We start from the raw sequence: 18502 nt of genomic DNA, 5'->3' as shown, positions 1-18502 counted from the left end.
GGCTGAGCAGCTTGAGCATATAGATCCATTGCAACAGATCCACCCCTGGGCCTTTGGACTCCTTCCTACCATCCCCAGGAAGTCCCAGCATTACAGCTTCATTAACTGCAGGCTTCTTCTTCTTCTTTTTTTTTTTTAAGATTTATTTATTTATTTGTCTCAGAGAGGGAGAGAGGGAGAGAGCACAAGCAGGGAGAGTGGCAGGCAGAGGGAGAAGCAGACTCTCCGCTGAGCAAGGAGCTGATGCAGGGCTTGATCCCAGGACCCCGGGATCATGACCTGAGATGAAGGCAGATGCTTAATGACTGAGCCACCCAGGCGCCCCTGCGGGCTTCTTTTTAAGCCTAGACTCCAATCAGCCCACCTAACCGAGCATTAAGTGCCAACACACTGAATCCCGAATTTTCAGCAAGTATGCTTATATCAATGAATTGGACTGCCTGAGCTTTGTGGTTATCCCCACTAGGAGCCACTCCTACACATGCACCCTGAACTTCCCTCCAAATTGAGTGGGTAAAGGGACATCCAAACCCTCCTGGCTGTAAGGACTCCTGTCTGTCCTTCCCTCTGCTTCAGGACCTGATATCTCAGAGGGGTTTAGGAGCCTGGGATCTGGGCTCAGCCAGACATGGCTTCAAGTCTAGATCCACCATTCACTGGTTATGTGATGTGGAGCACAGTGCTTACCTCTCTGAGCCTCTAAGAGGAAACTGATGGTTAATTATTACCTCATTCTGATGTCAGAGTTGAAGAAGATAATGCACGCCAAGTGCTCAGCACGGTGCCAATAACCTCCATTTCCAACGAGTAACCAGCTGATGCTCATCGTGTCCCCGGTCTGGGGTCCATGCTGGGGCACCCATGCTGTAATCTAGGTTTGGATCTTGGTGGGAGGAGTGGGATCCAGGATAGGTGAGGCTGGACAGTGCTGCTTAATGAGCAGCAGAGACAAGGTGGGTACGATTACCCCAAGGAGCCCCAGGGATCTGTGGCAGCGATTATGGGATCCCTAGACATGAAATGGATGGGAGGCTTACTAAGATGCAGCTTGACTTTAGGCAGAAAATTTTAGGTTTCATGGACAGAAAGCTAATATAAGTTCTTGTAGGAGAGATCCAGGGCCTCTTACCCAGTTATCAGAACTAAGCCAGTTCAGAGACTTGGAATCCCCAGACCAGGAAGACCAGGAAGGGCCCTGCAATGCCAGGTTGCCAGGTGAAATACAGGATAGTTGGTTAAATTTGAGTTTCAATAAACAGTGAGTAATTTTTTTCAGCATAACTTTGCCCTTGGCAATATTTTTGCTCAATCTGGAAACTCATAGGCTTCGCTAAGCCTTCCCCAGAGGAGCCTGCTGTCATAGAACCAGGGTGACCCTGCACTGGGGAAAGAAATCCTGAGACCTTCTGGGATTATCTGATGATGGTTCCAAATGGATGGTATCCTCTGGAGACCTGAAAATCCACTCAGGCCCACCGGTCAGAGTAGGAGCTTATGGAGATCAGACGCCAGTTACTCAGTTATGTTTAGAGCAGACGTTCAGCTAGCTCTTTTTCAGCTCAATGATCTTTATACAATAGAAGTCTCCCAGAACTGCAGAATCTGTAAGTTTAGAATCACTTTGTTGCTGCAGCGTCTTGGCATGCAAGCATCCTACAAGCTGCCTCTAGTAGCCCCAGGGAGTCTTAGCGCCCTGCCCTCTTAGATCAGCGCATACTGGAACTGGCTTCACTACGCAATGTTGTGGTTTTCAGAGGTTTGTTTACCCACTGAAGTCTATTCTCATGGAATAACTTATTGGCAAGCTGTGATCTACCACCGCTGAAAACTAAAACTGTTCAGGGAAGCAGAGCTGGGACACCCTGGACTTACGCTTCTCCGTGTCCATCTCATTTTGTTCTTAAAGCTCGAAGGAATATTCAGATAGTACAATCTTTCCACTTTACAGACAGATCTCTGACTGCAGGAGTGGCTAATGAGCAGGGAGTGAGCCAACACTAACTGGCATTCTCTGCCCCTCTGCCCCCCAGGCTGGCTCTCTCCAGAGAATGGCAAGCCTACAGAGGAAGAGAATACCACATTTGTGGCCCTGGAGGACGGAGGTCCCTCCACCACTCCCCAAAACAGTGCAAGACTGCTTCCTTACTCCTCCCTTCACACCACCTTCTCTCCTATCTCTGTATTTGCTTATAGTATCCCATGGAATCATTTGAGGCCTGGCTTAAATTGTGTCTGGTCATGGGAATACCTGGGTGGCTCAGTCTGTTAAGCATCTGCCTGTGGCTGGCTCAGGTCATGATCCCGGGGTCCTGGGATTGAGTACCAAGTTGGGCTTCCTGCTCAGCAGGGAGCCTGCTTCTCTCTCTGCTTGCTGCTCCCCCTGCTTGTGCTCACTCACTCTCTCTCTGACAAATAAATAAAATCTTTAAAAAAATTGTATCTGGTTGTGCAGGCTTCCAGCCTACACAGATTTCACAGGGGACAAAAGCTTGCTCTGAAATGGATGGTTTAAAATTTTTTCTTAAATAGAAAACCGAAGGACAAACCATAAAGGAACATACTGATAAATGGACCATATTAAAATTAGGAGACTGTTTTCATGGAAAGGCATCTTTAAGGGAGTGGAAAGGAAAACCACACAGATTATGAGAAGGTATTTCAATTTGCACACCTGACAATTCTTATTCAGAATATAGAAAATACTTCTACTAATTCATGATAAAAAGAAAAACTACAAATGGACAAAATCTAAATCTAAGCAATCTAAAAATGGACAAAAGACATGGTCTAGAACTTCATGATAGAAGATATCCAACAAACAATTGAATAGATGCTCAGCCTCCTTAGTCATGAGTAAAATGAAAATTTAAACCACAATTATGTGGATTATGGGGAATTATACTCATAAGCAGAATAGCTAACTTAAAAAGAATTAACAGAAAGAAGTGTTGCGATGCCAAATGTGGAAAAACTCTAGCCCTCATACATTGCTGGTGGGTGTGGGTGTAAATTGATGTGATAGTTTTGAAAAATATTTGGCAGTATTTGAACAAGGATTTGGTGGTTGAACATATACATACCCTATGATCTATGTGTGTATTTCTACCAACCACCTATCATCTATCTATCATCTATTATCTATCTATTATCTATCTATCTATCCATCTATCATCTATCTATCATCTACCTGTAAATTCTTTTTTTTAAATTTTTCATTGTTATGTTAATCACCATACATTACATCGTTAGTTTTAGATGTAGTGTTCCATGATTCATTGTTTGTGCATAACACCCAGTGCTCCATGCAGAACGTGCCCTCTTTAATACCCATCACCAGGCTAACCCATCCTCCCACCCCCTCCCCTCTAGAACCCTCAGTTTGTTTTTCAGGGTCCATCGTCTCTCATGGTTCGTCTCCCTCTCCGCTTTCCCCGCCTTCATTCTTCCCTTCCTGCTATCTTCTTTTTTTTTCTTAACATATATTGCATTATTTGTTTCAGAGGTACAGATCTGAGATTCAAGTCTTGCACAATTCACAGCGCTTACCAGAGAACAAACCCTCCCCAGTGTCTATCACCCAGTCACCCCATCCCTCCCACCCCACCACCCACTCCAGCAACCCTCAGTTTGTTTCCTGAGATTAAGAATTCCTCATATCAGTGAGGTCATATGATATATGTCTTTCTCTGTTTGACTTATTTCGCTTAGCATAATACCCTCCAGTTCCATCCACGTCGTTGCAAATGGCAAGATCTCATTCCTTTTGATGGCTGCATAATATTCCATTGTATATATATACCACTTCTTCTTTATCCATTCATCTGTCGATGGACATCTTGGCTCTTTCCACAGTTTGGCTATTGTGGACATTGCTGCTATAAACATCGGGGTGCAGGTACCCCTTCGGATCCCTACATTTGTATCTTTGGGATAAATACCCAGTAGTGCAATTGCTGGATCGTATGATAGCTCTATTTTCAACTTTTTGAGGAACCTCCATACTGTTTTCCAGAGTGGTTGCACCAGCTTGCATTCCCACCAACAGTGTGGGAGGGTTCCCCTTTCTCCGCATCCCCGCCAACATCTGTCCTTTCCTGACTTGTTAATTTTAGCCATTCTGACTGGTGTGAGGTGGTATCTCATTGAGGTTTTGATTTGGATTTCCCTGATGCCGAGCGATATTGAGCACTTTTTCATGTGTCTGTTGGCCATTTGGATGTCTTCTTTGGAAAAATGTCTGTTCATGTCTTCTGCCCATTTCTTGATTGGATTCTTTGTTCTTTGGGTGTTGAGTTTGATGAGTTCTTTATAGATTTTGGATACTAGCCCTTTATCTGATATGTCATTCGCAAATATCTTCTTCCATTCTGTCGGTTGTCTTTGGGTTTTGTTGACGGTTTCTTTTGCTGTGCAAAAGCTTTTTATCTTGATGAAGTCCCAATAGTCCATTTTTGCCCTTGCTTCCCTTGCCTTTGGTGATGTTTCTAGGAAGAAGTTGCTGCAGCTGAGGTCGAAGAGGTTGCTGCCTGTGTTCTCCTTTAGGATTTTGATAGACTCCTGTCTCACATTTAGGACTTTCAACCATTATGAGTCTATTTTTGTGTGTGGTGTAAGGAAATGGTCCAGTTTCATTCTTCTGCATGTGGCTGTCTGATTTTCCCAACACCATTTGTTGAAGAGACTGTCTTTTTTCCATTAGACATTCTTTCCTGCTTTGTCGAAGATGAGTTGACCATAGCATTGAGGGTCCATTTCTGGGCTCTCTATTCTGTTCCATTGATCGATGTGCCTGTTTTTGTGCTAGTACCATACTGTCTTGATGATGACAGCTTTGTAATAGAGCTGGAAGTCCGGAATTGTGATGCCGCCAGCTTTGCTTTTCTTTTTCAACATTCCTCTGGCTATGCAGGGTGTTTTCTGGTTCCATACAAATTTTAGGATTATTTCTTCCATTTCTTTGAAAAAAGTGGATGGTATCTTGATGGGGATTGCATTGAATGTGTAGATTGCTCTAGGTAGCATTGACATCTTCACAATATTTGTTCTTCCAATCCATGAGCATGGAACGTTTTTCCATTTCTTTGTGTCTTCCTCAATTTCTTTCATGAGTATTTTATAGTTTTCTGAGTACAGATCCTTTGCCTCTTTGGTTAGATTTATTCCTAGGTATCTTATAGTTTTGGGTGCAATTGTAAATGGGATCGACTCCTTAATTTCTCTTTCTTCTGTCCTGTTGTTGGTGTATAGGAATGCCACTGATTTCTGTGCATTGATTTTATATCCTGCCACTTGACTGAATTCCTTTATGAGTGCTAGCAGTTTTGGGGTGGAAATTTTTTGGTTTTCCACAGAAAGTATCATATCATCTGCAAAGAGTGAAAGTTTGACTTCTTCTTTGCCAATTTGGATGCCTTTTCTTTCTTTTTGTTGTCTGATTGCTGTGGCTAGGACTTCTAATACTCTGTTGAATAGTAGTGGTGATAGTGGACATCCCTGCCACGTTCCTGACCTTAGCAGGAAAGCTCTCAGTTTTTCCCCATTGAGAATGAAATTTGCTGTAGGCTTTTCATAGATGGCTTTTATGATATTGAGGTATGTACCCTCTATGCCTATACTCTGAAGAGTTTTGATCAAGAAAGGATGCTGTATTTTGTCAAATGCTTTTTCTGCATCTATTGAGAGGATCCTATGATTCTTGTTCTTTCCTTTGTTAATGTATTGTATCACGTTGTTTGATTTGTGGATGTTGAACCAACCTTACAGCCCAGGGATAAATCCCACTTGGTCGTGGTGAATAATCCTTTTAATGTACTGTTGGATCCTATTGGCTAGTATTTTGGGGAGAATTTTTGCATCCATGTTCATCAGGGATATTGGTCTGTAATTCTCCTTTTTGATGGGGTTTTGTCTGGTTTTGGGATCAAGGTAATGGTGGCTTCATAAAACGAGTTTGGAAGTTTTCCTTCCATTTCTATTTTTTGGAACAGTTTCAGAAGAATAGGTATTAATTCTTCTTGAAATGTTTGGTAGAATTCCCCTGGGAAGCCATCTGGCCCTGGGCTTTTGTTTGTTGGGAGATTTTTGATGACTGCTTCAATTTCCTTGGTGGTTATAGGTCTGTTCATGTGTTCTATTTCTTGGTGGTTCAGTTTTGGTAGTTGATACATCTCTAGGAATGCATCCATTTCTTCCAGGTTATGTAATTTGCTGGCATAGAGTTGCTCATAATATGTTCTTATAATTGTTTGTATTTCTTTGGTGTTGGTTGTGATCTCTCCTCTTTCGTTCATGCTTTTGTTGATTTGGGTCATTTCTCTTTTCTTTTTGATAAGTCTGGTTAGGAGTTTATCAATCTTGTTAATTCTTTCAGAGAACCAGCTCTTAGTTTCATTGATCTGTTCTACTGTTCTTTTAGTTTCTATTTCATTGATTTCTGCTCTGATCTTTATTATTTCTCTTCTGCTGGGTTTAGGCTCTATTTGCTGTTCTTTCTCCAGCTCCTTTAGGTGTAGGGTTAGGTTGTGTACTTGAGACCTTTCTTGTTTCTTGAGAAAGGTTTGTATTGCTATATACTTTCCTCTTAGGACTGCCTTTGCTGCATCCCAAAGATTTTGAACAGTTGTGTTTTCATTTTATTGGTTTCCATGTATTTTTTAAATTCTTCTTCAATTTCCTGGTTGACCCATTCATTCTTCAGTAGGATGCTCTTTAGCCTCCATGTATTTGAGTTCTTTCTGACTTTCCTCTTGTGATTGAGTTCTAGTTTCAAAGCATTGTGGTCTGAAAATAGGCAGGGAATGATCCCAGTCTTTTGGTACCGGTTGAGACCTGATTTATGACCTAGGATGTGATCGATTCTGGAGAATGTTCCATGGGCACTAGAGAAGAATGTGTTCTGTTGCTTTGGGATGGAATGTTCTGAATATGTCTGTGAAGTCCATTTGGTCCAGTGTGTCATTTAAAGTCTTTATTTCCTTGTTGATCTTTTGCTTAGATGATCTGTCCATTTCAGTGAGGGAGGTGTTAAAGTCCCCCACTATTATTGTATTGTTGTCGATGTGTTTCTTTGCTTTTGTTATTAATTGCCTTATATAATTGGCTGCTCCCTTGTTAGGGGCATAGATATTTACAATTGTTAGATCTTCTTGTTGGATAGACCCTTTAAGTAGGATATAGTGTCCTTCCTCATCTCTTATTACAGTCTTTGGTTTAAAATCTAATTTGTCTGATATAAGGATTGCCACCCCAGCTTTCTTTTGGTGTCCATTAGCATGGTAAATGGTTTTCCACCCCCTCACTTTCAATCTGGGGGTGTCTTTGGGTCTAAAATGAGTCTCTTGTAGACAGCATATTGATGGGTCTTGTTTTTTAATCCAATATGATAGCCTGTGTCTTTTGATTGGGGCATTGAGCCCATTTACATTCAGGGTAACTATTGAAAGATAGGAATTTAGTGCCATTGTATTGCCTGTAAGGTGACTGTTACTGTATATTGTCTGTGTTCCTTTCTGGTCTATGTTGCTTTTAGGCTCTCTCTTTGCTTAGAGGACCCCTTTCAAGATTTCTTGTAGGGTTGGTTTCATGTTTGCAAATTCCTTTAGTTTTTGTTTGTCCTGGAAGCTTTTTATCTCTCCTTCAATTTTCAATGACAGCCTAGCTGGATAGAGTATTCTTGGCTGCATATTTTTCTCATTTAGTGCTCTGAATATATCCTGCCAGTCCTTTCTGGCCTGCCAGGTCTCTGTGGATAGGTCTGTTGCCAATCTAATGTTTCTACCATTGTAGGTTACAGATCTCTTCTCCCGAGCTGCTTTCAGGTTTTTCTCTTTGTCTCTGAGACTCATAAGTTTTACTATTAGATGTCAGGGTGTTGACCTATTTTTATTGATTTTGAGAGGGGTTCTCTGTGCTTCCTGGATTTTGATGCCTGTTTCCTTCCCCAAATTAGGAAAGTTCTCTGCTATAATTTGCTCCATTATACCTTCTGCCTCTCTCTCTCTTTCTTCTTCTGGGATCCCAATTATTCTAATGTTGTTTCATCTTATGGTATCGCTTATCTCTCGAATTCTGCCCTCGTGATCCAGTAGTTGTTTATCTCTCTTTTTCTCAGCTTCTTTATTTTCCATCATTTGGTCTTCTATATCACTGATTCTCTCTTCTGCCTCATTTATCCTAGCAGTTAGCATCCCCATTTTTTATTGCACCTCATTAATAGCCTTTTTGATTTTGACTTGGTTAGATTTTAGTTCTTTTATTTCTCCAGAAAGGGTTTCTCTAACAACTTCCATGCTTTTTCAAGCCCAGCTAGTATCTTTAAAGTGATGATTCTGAACTCTAGATCTGACATCGTACTAACATTTGTATTGAGTAGGTCCCTGGCAGTCTGTATGACCTCTTGTTCTTTTTGTTGAGGTGATTTTTTCCGTCTTGTCATTTTGTCCAGAGGAGAATAGATGAATGAGAGAACAAAATGCTAACAGGGTAACAACGTCCCCAGAAAATATACTCTAATCAAATCAGAAAAGACCTGAAGCAGGGGGAAATGAAGGGGAAAGAGAGAAAAAAGAAAAAGAAAAAAGAGAAAAAGAAAATGATAAAGATAAAAACAAACAAAAACAGAACAAAACAAACAAAAAAAACAGAATATGATCAAATATGATCAGGCTGGTACATACATCAGTGCCACACACTAGATTTTGGGTGTCTTTTGGTCTGTTAGAAGAAAGTACCTCCCAAAATTTTAAAGAAAGAAAAACTTATATATGTACAAAAATAAGGGTTGATATGATGAAGGGATGGAATATGACTGTAAAGATGAAAATTATAAAAAATTTTATAAAAGGAATTGATACAAAGTTGTTTGAAAAAAGAAAGAAGAGATTTTAAAAAAAAAGAAAAAAAAGGGAGAGGTTGTGATCAGTCAGGAGAGTAGGAAAAAACCATACACTAGAGCTTTAGTGTATATTTTGATCTGTTAGAAGAAACTAGCTCAAAATTTTAAAGAGAGAACAACTTATATATATATGCCAAAAATATGGGTAACTACTATGAAGGGATAGAATATGTCTCTAAAAATGAAAAATAAAAATGTTTTTTAAAAAAGGGATTGATAAGATGTTGGTTTAAAAAGGGAAAAAGAAAAATTCAAAAAAAAAAGACAGTTAAAAAAAATTAACTTTGAAAGACTAAAGAATCATGGTAAAAAAGCCATGGATTCTATGTGCAGTATTCCCCCAGCGCTGGAGTTCTGCCATTCTCATTGATGGATAAACTTGGTCTTGGCTGGCTGTACTCGCTGCTCTTCTGGGGGAGGGGCCTGTTGCCGTGGTTCCCAAATGTCTTTGCCGAGGCAGAATTGCCCCGCCCTTGCGAGTCCAGGCTAAGTAATCTGGTCGGGTTTGCTCTCGGGAGCTTTTGTTCCCTGCAAGCTTTCTGTACAGCTTTGGAGGCGGAGAGTGAAGATGGCGGCCTCCCAATCTCCGCCCTGGAGGAGCCGAGAACTTGGGGCCCTGGTCCTCAGTGAGCCCCCAGAGAAAAGCTGTCAGTCACTCCCATCTCCCCGGTCTCCGGCCGCACTCCGTGCTCACACAGCCTGTGACCAAGTGTTTCTATCTCTGGCACCCGACCCCGTACGGAGTCTCCAAACCCAGCAGATCCCTGTGGTGTGCTCCCGCGCTGCTCCTCCCAGGGGCGGAAGGGGAGTCTCCCCGGAGCTGCCGCTTGTTGGGTCCCTGCTGGAGGAGCAGGGGCCCGACTGTGCCGCGGATCATGGTTTATGGCAACCCCGAGCTGAGAGCCTGCGCCTGGGCTCTGTCTCTGCAGCCGGCTTCCCTGCTCCGATACCTGGGAGCTCTGCCGCACTCAGGCACCCCCGGTCTTTCTGTGACCCCGAGGGTGCTGAGACCACACTGTCCCACGAGGGTTCCACCCCCCGCTTAGCCACCGGAGTGACATCCTTCAGTGGATCTGACTTCTAAAAGTTCTGATTTTGTGCTCCACGGCTCTATCACTTGCCAGAAGTGGCCGATGGAGGCCCCTTCCCCACCATCTATCCTCCCAAATATTGCCTCGGATTCACTTCTCCACACATCCTACCTTCCAGAAAGTGGTCGCTTTTCTGTTCAGAGAGTTGTTGCTATTCTTTTCTTCGATCTCCTGTTGAGTTCATAGGTGTTCACAGTGGTTTGATCCCTATCCAGCTGAATTCCTGATACCAGACGAAATCCAGGTCTCCTACTCCTCCGCCATCTTGTTCCACCCCCTACCTGTAAATTCTTGAGTTTGAACCAATACCTCCAATTTCAGGTCAACACAACATGTGTTTGGGGTTTTTTTTTTTTAGCCTTCTGACATTCCTATATTTTGTCTATGGAAACTTCTCCAATAGTAAGTGACTTGACTTACATTATCTTCAATACATTTACTTATTTGCTAAATCCTTATGTCAACATTCTCCTAGTTATGTGGCTAGCTTAGTCCCAATCTTGTTGGCGCTGACTTGGGGGCCACCCTCTTGGACCCAGTCCTACAAAATATGCTAGTTGAGTCCATGGTCTTGCCCCAGCCCTGGTCCCAAAGAACACACTGGGCAAGTCCCTGAATCAGGTCCTAGCCCCAGCCCTGGTGAACACACCAACCAAATGCCCAGCTCATGTCCTGGCCCTGACCCAGTAAACTTGTCTTTTGAGATCCAAGCATTAACCAAAGGGAAGGAGAACAACTATATGAAACCATTACCAAATATTGACTATATGAAACCATGACTCAATACAGCAGAGCCTGAGAGAAGGTCCTGTGTGCAGATAGTTCATTTGGAAATGATCCCAGGGGATCAGGACTGAGTAGGCAGCAGAGATGAAGAAGGAGGAGAAACCAACACAAGTATGCATAATTCAGGTCAGTTTAGTGGGCAATGGGGATCGATTCTCCTGAGATTACCTGAGAAGCCTATGGAATGGCTCCCAGAATCAACCTCTGGAAAGAAGGGTGGCAGAAGTGTTTGAACATCTGCCTCCATCCTATGTTGGTGGAGGGTTGTCACCCAGAGTGTTCCCTCTCCCACACACTTCTGAGCCTTGGGCAACTGTGTAGACTGAGCCAACTCTTGACCTAAGAAGGAACCTAAAGAGGAGCTTGTGGGAGGAAAGCAAGAAGTGAAGAGGACACCGGCAGCAGATGTTGAGGGAGTGACCTGAATCACAGCCTGCAGCAAGCTATGAGCCGAGGGTGAAATCAGAGGTGTGCCCAAGAGGATGCATGCCATCAAGTGACTTTCCCAGTCTTTATCCCTAGTTGACAAGGAAATAAATGAGTTCACAGATATGAACCACTCAATATAAGGAGGCAGATTTTCAAAGCACTGATATTCGAGTTAGGCTGTGTAAAGCATTAATAACATAAATGAGATGACACCTCACTTAAGATAATTATGTCTAATGTCGTGCACAAAGTTCTTTGTGAGTTAAATATAGCGACACAATCCCGGAGTGCAGCTAGCTGGGCAAAGCTCGGGGAAAACAAATGGGTTGTATCTTGCTTGTGGTCTGGGTGTCAGTTTAGGCTTAGTCTTCATGCCTTTGGAATTGGGGATTCGTGGTGCAGCTCTTTGATGAAACCCTGACCCCAGACCTCGTTAGCCAGCTTGTCCTTGAGGCTGTGGAAGAGAGTTTGGAACTGGATGGAGACTTTGTGGCCTGAAGTGCTCCTCTTACCCAGCTGATGCCCAGCTGCCTTATTGCTCCTGGGACTTAGGCATGCTACCTTGAACTTTAGTGGAAAGCTTGTCTTCAGACAGGGGATATATCGGACTTGCAGGTGTTTGCCAATAGGCTGGGCTCCTGGTTGGCTCGATGATTGTAATCTAGGTGCTTTACTTCCCCATTCTACCCTAGCCAACAGGCACGGCCAAGTTTCCAAGAGACGTGGCTCCTAGAACTGGAGAGGGCTTGTGAGGTCATCTGCCAGGTCCTCTCGCTTTCTGCCTGTGACACAGTACAACCTACACTTTCGTATGTGGCACCTTAATGCCAGATAAAGAGATTGACATTGACTTGCCCTAAGTGACACAGAATCAGGGTCAGTTCTGGGACCAGAACCTAAGTGCCGTGCTTTGAGGTGTACTGAAATTGTGGCATCTCTCCACATGATCACCAATGACAGGCCCTGCAGAGCTGGGTCATCAAGAAGATAGTCCTCTTTCCTTCTATGAGGAGTCTGGTCTTTGTGCCTTACTATGGTGGGCCTCATATCTGAAAATGAAGCCAGCTATGCTCATACAGTACAAGGGACTCTCGACCCTAAGAGGCTATTAAGGAAAGGAAGTCCCATGCCTTCAAACAGATGCTTGCATATTTGGGGGATTGGAGCTGGAGATAACTTCATTCTGTGTGTCAAGGGCACCAGCCCTCTAAATAGTTGCTTTGTGAGGTTATAAGAGAAGGTCTATGTCCCAGGTCAAATGCTTTCCCTCTCCAACATTTGACATACCACTCCATCTTGCCCATTCTCCCCACATCACGCCCACCACCAGCCTGCTTCACCTCCCCTGCACCATTACAGCGGCCTGCCCTCAGGTTCTCCCTCCCACACTCCATCCAGTCCTTAGATACCAGCTTATTCTTCCTCACGTGCACCTTGCATAACACTTTCCTTCTCTCCTATTTCAAAACTTTTAGTGCATCTTATTTTTTCCAGAGTCCAGCCAGATGGGATTCCTCCCTCTGCCCATGCTCTTGCTTCTCCTTCTGGACCAGCTCTGAAGAACCTTTTCATTTCCCATTGCATGCTATCCTTCAAGACCAGTCCTGTTGAAGATGCTTCAAGAAAAAACCTTAAAAGGGTTTCTAGGTTGTAGACATCTAGGTTCTGGGTTTGAGGATTAATGAGATGGATAACACTGGGGTTATGGAGAAAAGTTTGAGGCAAGAGGAAGACTGGACTGAGGGAGGTGTGAGAAGAAAAAAATGGGCAGGTGATGTTAGGGGCTGGAGCCAAAGGGCTGGAATACCCTGAACCTCAGTTGCATCTAAAATACTTCTTAGAGGATGGCCCCTAGACCCCAAATTGCCAGTCATTGCTGCCATTTTTTGCCTCCCAACTAAATGTGACCCCATGAGAAATAAGACCAAGTAGTTTATAGTTACATATATTTTTTTCTTTGAAAATTCCATAGTCATTAAATAACATTAATTTCAACCACACTACACAGCAGACATTTGACATACAGGAGCGCTGATTCATAAGAATACAGAAACGTTTCACTCTGATGATCCATGGAAGGACCTCACAATACTATAGACACATTGGAGGGAGAACAATGACATCCTGCCATGAACTTGACTGAGCTCACAGAAAGGAAAACATGCCACTGGATTCTGTGCATGTTTATAAACACTGTGAATGTTTACATTCACTAGGATTTATAGCAGATAAAGTCAAAACATTAATAACTTAAATATAATTAAATATTATTTGAGAAATGTGCCTTAAATTATCATACAAAGTGCCTCTTGTTGTACATTGTAATAAAATAAGATCACTCTGCACTTGGGGAGAGTTGGGGGAAAATAAATAAGATTTTCCTCATGCTCTGTCTCTTGGTCCAGGTGCGAAGTTTCAAGGCTTCTGGGTTTGGGACTTTTGGTCCAGGTGCTTCATGTTATCCTGGACCCACTTCTGCTTGGGGTCAGCACAGATCTCCCTGGATGCTTTGGTCTTGAAGCTGTTGTGGGGAGAGAGGGCAGTTTGATGGAACCCCTTGGGGTGTCTGTTGGCCCCTATACCTGAGGGGGCCAACCCTCTTGCTCACTGGGTAAGGAGGCTGGATGGGGATAGGTGGGAGGGGAAAGATGGGAGGAAGGGCTCAAAAGGAAACTGCTCGTGCTGTCCCAGGGGAGGCCCTCAGGCTGCTGGCTGAAGGAACTTGGATGATCTGACCAAGCTCCTAGAAGGGGAGTCTGGAGGGAGTATGAATATCTCTCCTGCGGGCTCAGTTTCTCCATGGGGTAAAGGTCCCTTTAGATTAGATGGTATATTTATCTGACTCCTTTGAGCATGAATCCTGATCTCTTTCCCTTGTATAGAACTCAGAACTTTTGGTAGGGGGTCCACTTACATCACAGCTTCCTGGGGACACTGGCTGTTGGTGACCCTCATGTAGCTCTCCAGCTTCTGCATGGGGACCTTCCTTTTGACCATATTGAAGCAGCAGGTAATTGGGATGGAAACCGAACCTGAAAAACATTTTGCAAAGAATGAGAGTTATAAAGCATCATAAGCATGCATTTGCAAGCACAGGTAAAGGTAGGAAAAGACAAAGCAAACACACAATTTCCAACTAGGACCGAATACTCCCAAGTCCAGTGCCTTAGTCCACATTCCACAGATAAAATGGTGACTGGGAGTCCATTTCCTCTGTGGAACTATGGGGCTCTTCACTGTTGACTGGGAATGGAGAAATGACACGAATCTTGTAGTGTCATTAGGAGGGTCTACTGACCCAAAACCTCTGACACCAAATAGATAAATTCTAAGACCTCGCTTTCCAGCTTTCTGTCCCCACAGGCTCTAAAGCCAACCCATGTCACATACTGAGAAGACTCTGGGTCCTTTTCTTCCTTACATGGCCACTGGTACACTGGCTGTAATCCAAAATTTGAAACCCTAAGCAATAGTTTTTTTCCCCCTCTGCTCTACTGCCTGAAATGTCCTTCGCATCCACAATGAGAAACAGTCCCCACATCCCCAAACAATGTGAGGGTCGTTGAGGTAAGTGGTTGCACTCAGTGTCTCTTCCCCAAGCTGGTGTCAGGAAGGACCATGGGGACTGGCCTAAGCGACCCAGGCATCTGGTTCTGCCTCTGGTTAACTACCATGACAGCTCTTCTCATCGCCTTTGTTGGTTTCACTTTCTCCATCTCTGTAATGTAGGCTATGCAGCAAGCATGGGATGACTCACGCTGGGATGATAGTAACAATAGTTTCAGTGGTAATCCTTAGGAAGAAAGGGCCCTACCTGGCTGGGAGAGCACCTGGGCACTGAAGGAGGCAGCTATGAGCAGCAAGCACAGAAGTGTTGCAGAGACCTTCATGTCGGCGGGGAATGGGGAGCTTGGGTTGTCAGAGCTGGAAGTTTCTGGGCTGGTCTCAGCCTCTCTGCTCCTCTGGTTCCTCTGGACACCCTGCCTGCCTTTTATAGAGAGCAGAGAGCATGGGCAGGTCCCTGAAATTGGACTTGGAATGTGCTGAGTAGGCACCAGATCCTGGGGGTGATTTCCAAACACTGGAAGAAGGAAGCTGAATAGTTTCAACTGTTGGTTTAGACTATGTGGACCAGAGGTGGAAGGGAATGTGTTATGCCTAGCAAAATGTAGGAAGTGACCTCACTGGACTAATAAGGTCTATGATTTCTGTGAAATGGAAAATGATCTTTTGGAAAGGAAGAACGGAAGCTGAGGTCATAGTGGAGTGAAGACAATCAAAGGCCTGGCCCTCTCTGGGGCCTAGGAGGCCTAGGATGGGGCCTTAAGTCTTTGCCTATACTTTCTATCAGACTCAGGTCTCTGGCATCCTAAACTAGTCAGGCTCTTTTAGAACCCCACACAGGTAGCCTGATGGAACCCTGGAAGAACGGTGGAATCCAGGAGAATCTTCAAGTCTTAATGCCCTGGAATCTTATGTTATGGAGAGTGAGAACTGGACAGCACATAGTGATCTTGTAGGGTGGTGGTTTCCAGATATTTTATTTAGAAGCTGAAGTTTCTTTCCAGGTGACATCATATGGAGAAGCCTGATATTTCACACAGATTTAGGTAGAATGGGTCTGTTTGAGAAAGGCCTTCAGTTCCCTTTGTTTACACAGTGTGGGCAGGGGAGGGGAGGGAAGCGAAGGAGCTAGGCTTGCAAACCACTGACCTCTTGTGCTCTCCTCCCCTCACATGTCTGCCGTTACAGTATCACGCAGAAATTACACTGCCCTGAAGCTCCCCTGTGCTACTCCCCTCAAATCTTTTTACTACGATTGCTCTTCCAGAATGTCATGTAGTTGGAATCATACAGTATGTAGCCCTTTCAAATTGGCTGCTTTCACTTAGAAATATGCATTTAATGTTCTTTGTGTCTTTTCATGGTTTGGTAGCTCATTTCTTTTTACTGCTGAGTAATATTCCATTGTATGTATATATCAGTTTGTTTATCCATTCATCTATTGAGGGACATCTTGATTGTTTCCAGTTTGGGGCAATTCTGAATAAAGCTGCTATAAATGGTTTTATGCAGCCTTTTGTGTTGACATAAATTTTTAACTCATTTGGGAGTGTGATTGTTAGATCATATGGTAAGACTTTATAAGAGGCTGCCAAAGTGTCTTTCAAAGTGCCTGTACCCTTGTGCATTCCCATCCACAGTGAACGAGAGTTCCTATTGTTCTACATCTTCAGCAGCATTTGCTATTTTCAGTATTTTGGATTTTAGCCACTCTACTGGGTGGATAGCGGTATCTTAGTGTTTTGTTTTGTTTTGTTTTTTAAAGGTTTTATTTATTTATTTGACACAGAGAGAGAGACAGTTAGAGAGGGAACACAAGCAGGGGGAGTGGGAGAGGGAGAAGCAGGCTTCCCTCTGAGCAGGGAGCCCTATGTGGGGCTCAGTCCCAGGACCCAGGGATCATGAACTGAGACGAAGGCAGAGGCTTAACGACTGAGCCACCCAGGCGCCTTGGTATCTTAGTGTTTTAATTTGCAATTCCTTAATGACATAAGATGTTGAACATATTTTCATATGCTAATTTTTCATTTGCATATCTTCTTTGGGGAGATGCCCTAGTGAGATCATTCACCTATTTTAAAATCGGGTTATTTGTTTTCTCATTATTGAGTTTTAAGGGTTTTTTTTCTTAAGATTTTATTTATTTGACAGAGAGAGACACAGTGAGAGAGGGAATACAAGCAGGGCGACCAGGAGAGGGAGAAGCAGGCTTCCCTCCGAGCAAGGAGCCCAATGCGGGGCTCGATCCCAGAACCTTGGGACCATGACCCGAGCCGAAGGCAGACGCTTAATGACTGAGCCACCCAGGTGCCCCAGTTTTAAGGGTTCTTTGTGTATTTTGGACACAAGCCCTTTAGTGGATATGTGTTTCACAAAGATTCTCTTCCAGTGTGTGGCCAAGTATATCTCTCTATTTATTTAGTTCTTTAATCTTTCATTAGAGTTTTGGTCTTCCACATGTTGATACTGAACATATTTTTCTTAGATTCAATCCTAAGTACTTCATTTTTTTGGTGCTTATATAAATAGTATTGCATTATTAATTTCAAATTGTAATTGTTCATTGTTGGCATATAGAGAAGTAATTGAGTTTTAAATATTAACTTTGCAACTTGAAACCTTGCTATAATTGCTTTTTAGTTGCAGGAGAGTTGTGTGTATGTGTGTGTGAGTGTATGTGTATGTATGTGATTCTTTTTCTACATGGACAATTATGTTTTCTACAAACAAAGGCAGTTTTATTTCTTTCTTCTCAATCTGTATATCTTTTTATTCCCTTGTCATGTCTTATCACATTAGCTAGGACTTCTAGTATGATGCTGAATAAGGGAACATCCTTGCCTTGTTCCAAGTCTTAGAGGAAAAGCATTTTTTCATGATTAAGAACATCATTTCAGTGTTTAAGCATCATTAAGTGTGATGTTAGCTGTAGGCCTTTTGTAGATGTTCTTTATCAAGTTGTGGAAGTACCTCTCTATTACCTTGTTTGCTGAAAGTTTTTTCATGAATGGATGTTGGATTTTGTCAAATGCTTTCTATTGGTATCATCATATTGATATCATCATAAGACTCTTTTTCTCCCTTAGTCTGTTGATGATATGGATTATATAAATTGATTTTCAAATATTGAAGCAGTCTTGTGTACTTGGAATAAATCCCACTTGGTTGTGTTGTATAATTCTTTTCACACGTTATTGAATTCTACTTGCTAGTACTTTGTGGAGGGCTTTTGCATCTATGTTCATGAAATTGGTCTGTAGTTTTCCATTGGTTCTTCCAGAATGGCAGCTTTTTTATCACTTTGGGGACAGTCTCCCTGCCAGGTATACCATGTAGCACTGAACCCTCTGGGGCTGTGTTGGCTAACAGTCAAGTTTGCATATATTTTTCATTTGCAAATAAAGTCACTGCCTTACAAAATACCCTCAAGACCTCATTGATTTCTCCTCTGAGCTGCCTTAATATGGAAAGTGTGTCAATGCACGGATGACAGAAAGAGTAGTGAAAATCATAGTTCTTGGGAATCAAAAAGGTTTAATAAAATGAAGGGAATTAAGTGTCATATCCTGAGTTTAATCCTGATTTAGCCAATAACTAGCCAATGACTTGTTCAATGTGACCATGGACAAACTTTGACTTTGAGATTCATTGTCCTCATCTATAAAGTCTGGGGTTTTGACAAGTTCAGGGATGGGAAATAGTTTTCAATAGTGTATTAGCTTGATAGATTTATGGTGGA

At 43.0% G+C, this 18502-nt stretch overlaps 1 protein-coding gene across 1 annotated transcript; it reads right to left on the bottom strand.

Moving 5' to 3' along the window:
* Positions 1–13134: 13134 nt before the first annotated feature.
* LOC123853552 (C-C motif chemokine 8) lies at positions 13135–15174 on the bottom strand. The gene is made up of 3 exons (XM_045888129.3): positions 15014–15174; positions 14114–14231; positions 13135–13720 (listed from the first exon to the last, which is right to left on the bottom strand). The coding sequence occupies exons 1-3, from the start codon at positions 15087–15089 to the stop codon at positions 13615–13617; spliced, it is 300 nt and encodes a 99-aa protein (XP_045744085.1). The 5' UTR covers positions 15090–15174; the 3' UTR covers positions 13135–13614.
* Between the last annotated feature and the right edge of the window lie 3328 nt (positions 15175–18502).

The sequence above is a fragment of the Mirounga angustirostris genome, unplaced genomic scaffold (genome assembly GCF_029215605.1).
Source record: "Mirounga angustirostris isolate CCGP_5_RB_7025 unplaced genomic scaffold, mMirAng1.0.hap1 SCAF_17, whole genome shotgun sequence".
NCBI lineage: Eukaryota > Metazoa > Chordata > Mammalia > Carnivora > Phocidae > Mirounga > Mirounga angustirostris.
The sequence above is the reverse complement of the archived record's forward strand: the minus strand, read 5'-3'. Positions and strand labels throughout refer to the sequence as shown.

What these genes read in the sequence shown, in the direction of transcription:
- LOC123853552 (XM_045888129.3), bottom strand. Translation starts at nt 15,089, where the DNA reads ATGAAGGTCTCTGCAACACTTCTGTGCTTGCTGCTCATAGCTGCCTCC. An exon ending in CCAGGTGCTCTCCCAGCCAG is followed by an intron (nt 14,232 to 15,013) that starts GTAGGGCCCTTT and finishes AATGTTTTTCAG; the next exon opens with GTTCGGTTTCCATCCCAATT. An exon ending in TGTCCCCAGGAAGCTGTGAT is followed by an intron (nt 13,721 to 14,113) that starts GTAAGTGGACCC and finishes TCCCCACAACAG; the next exon opens with CTTCAAGACCAAAGCATCCA.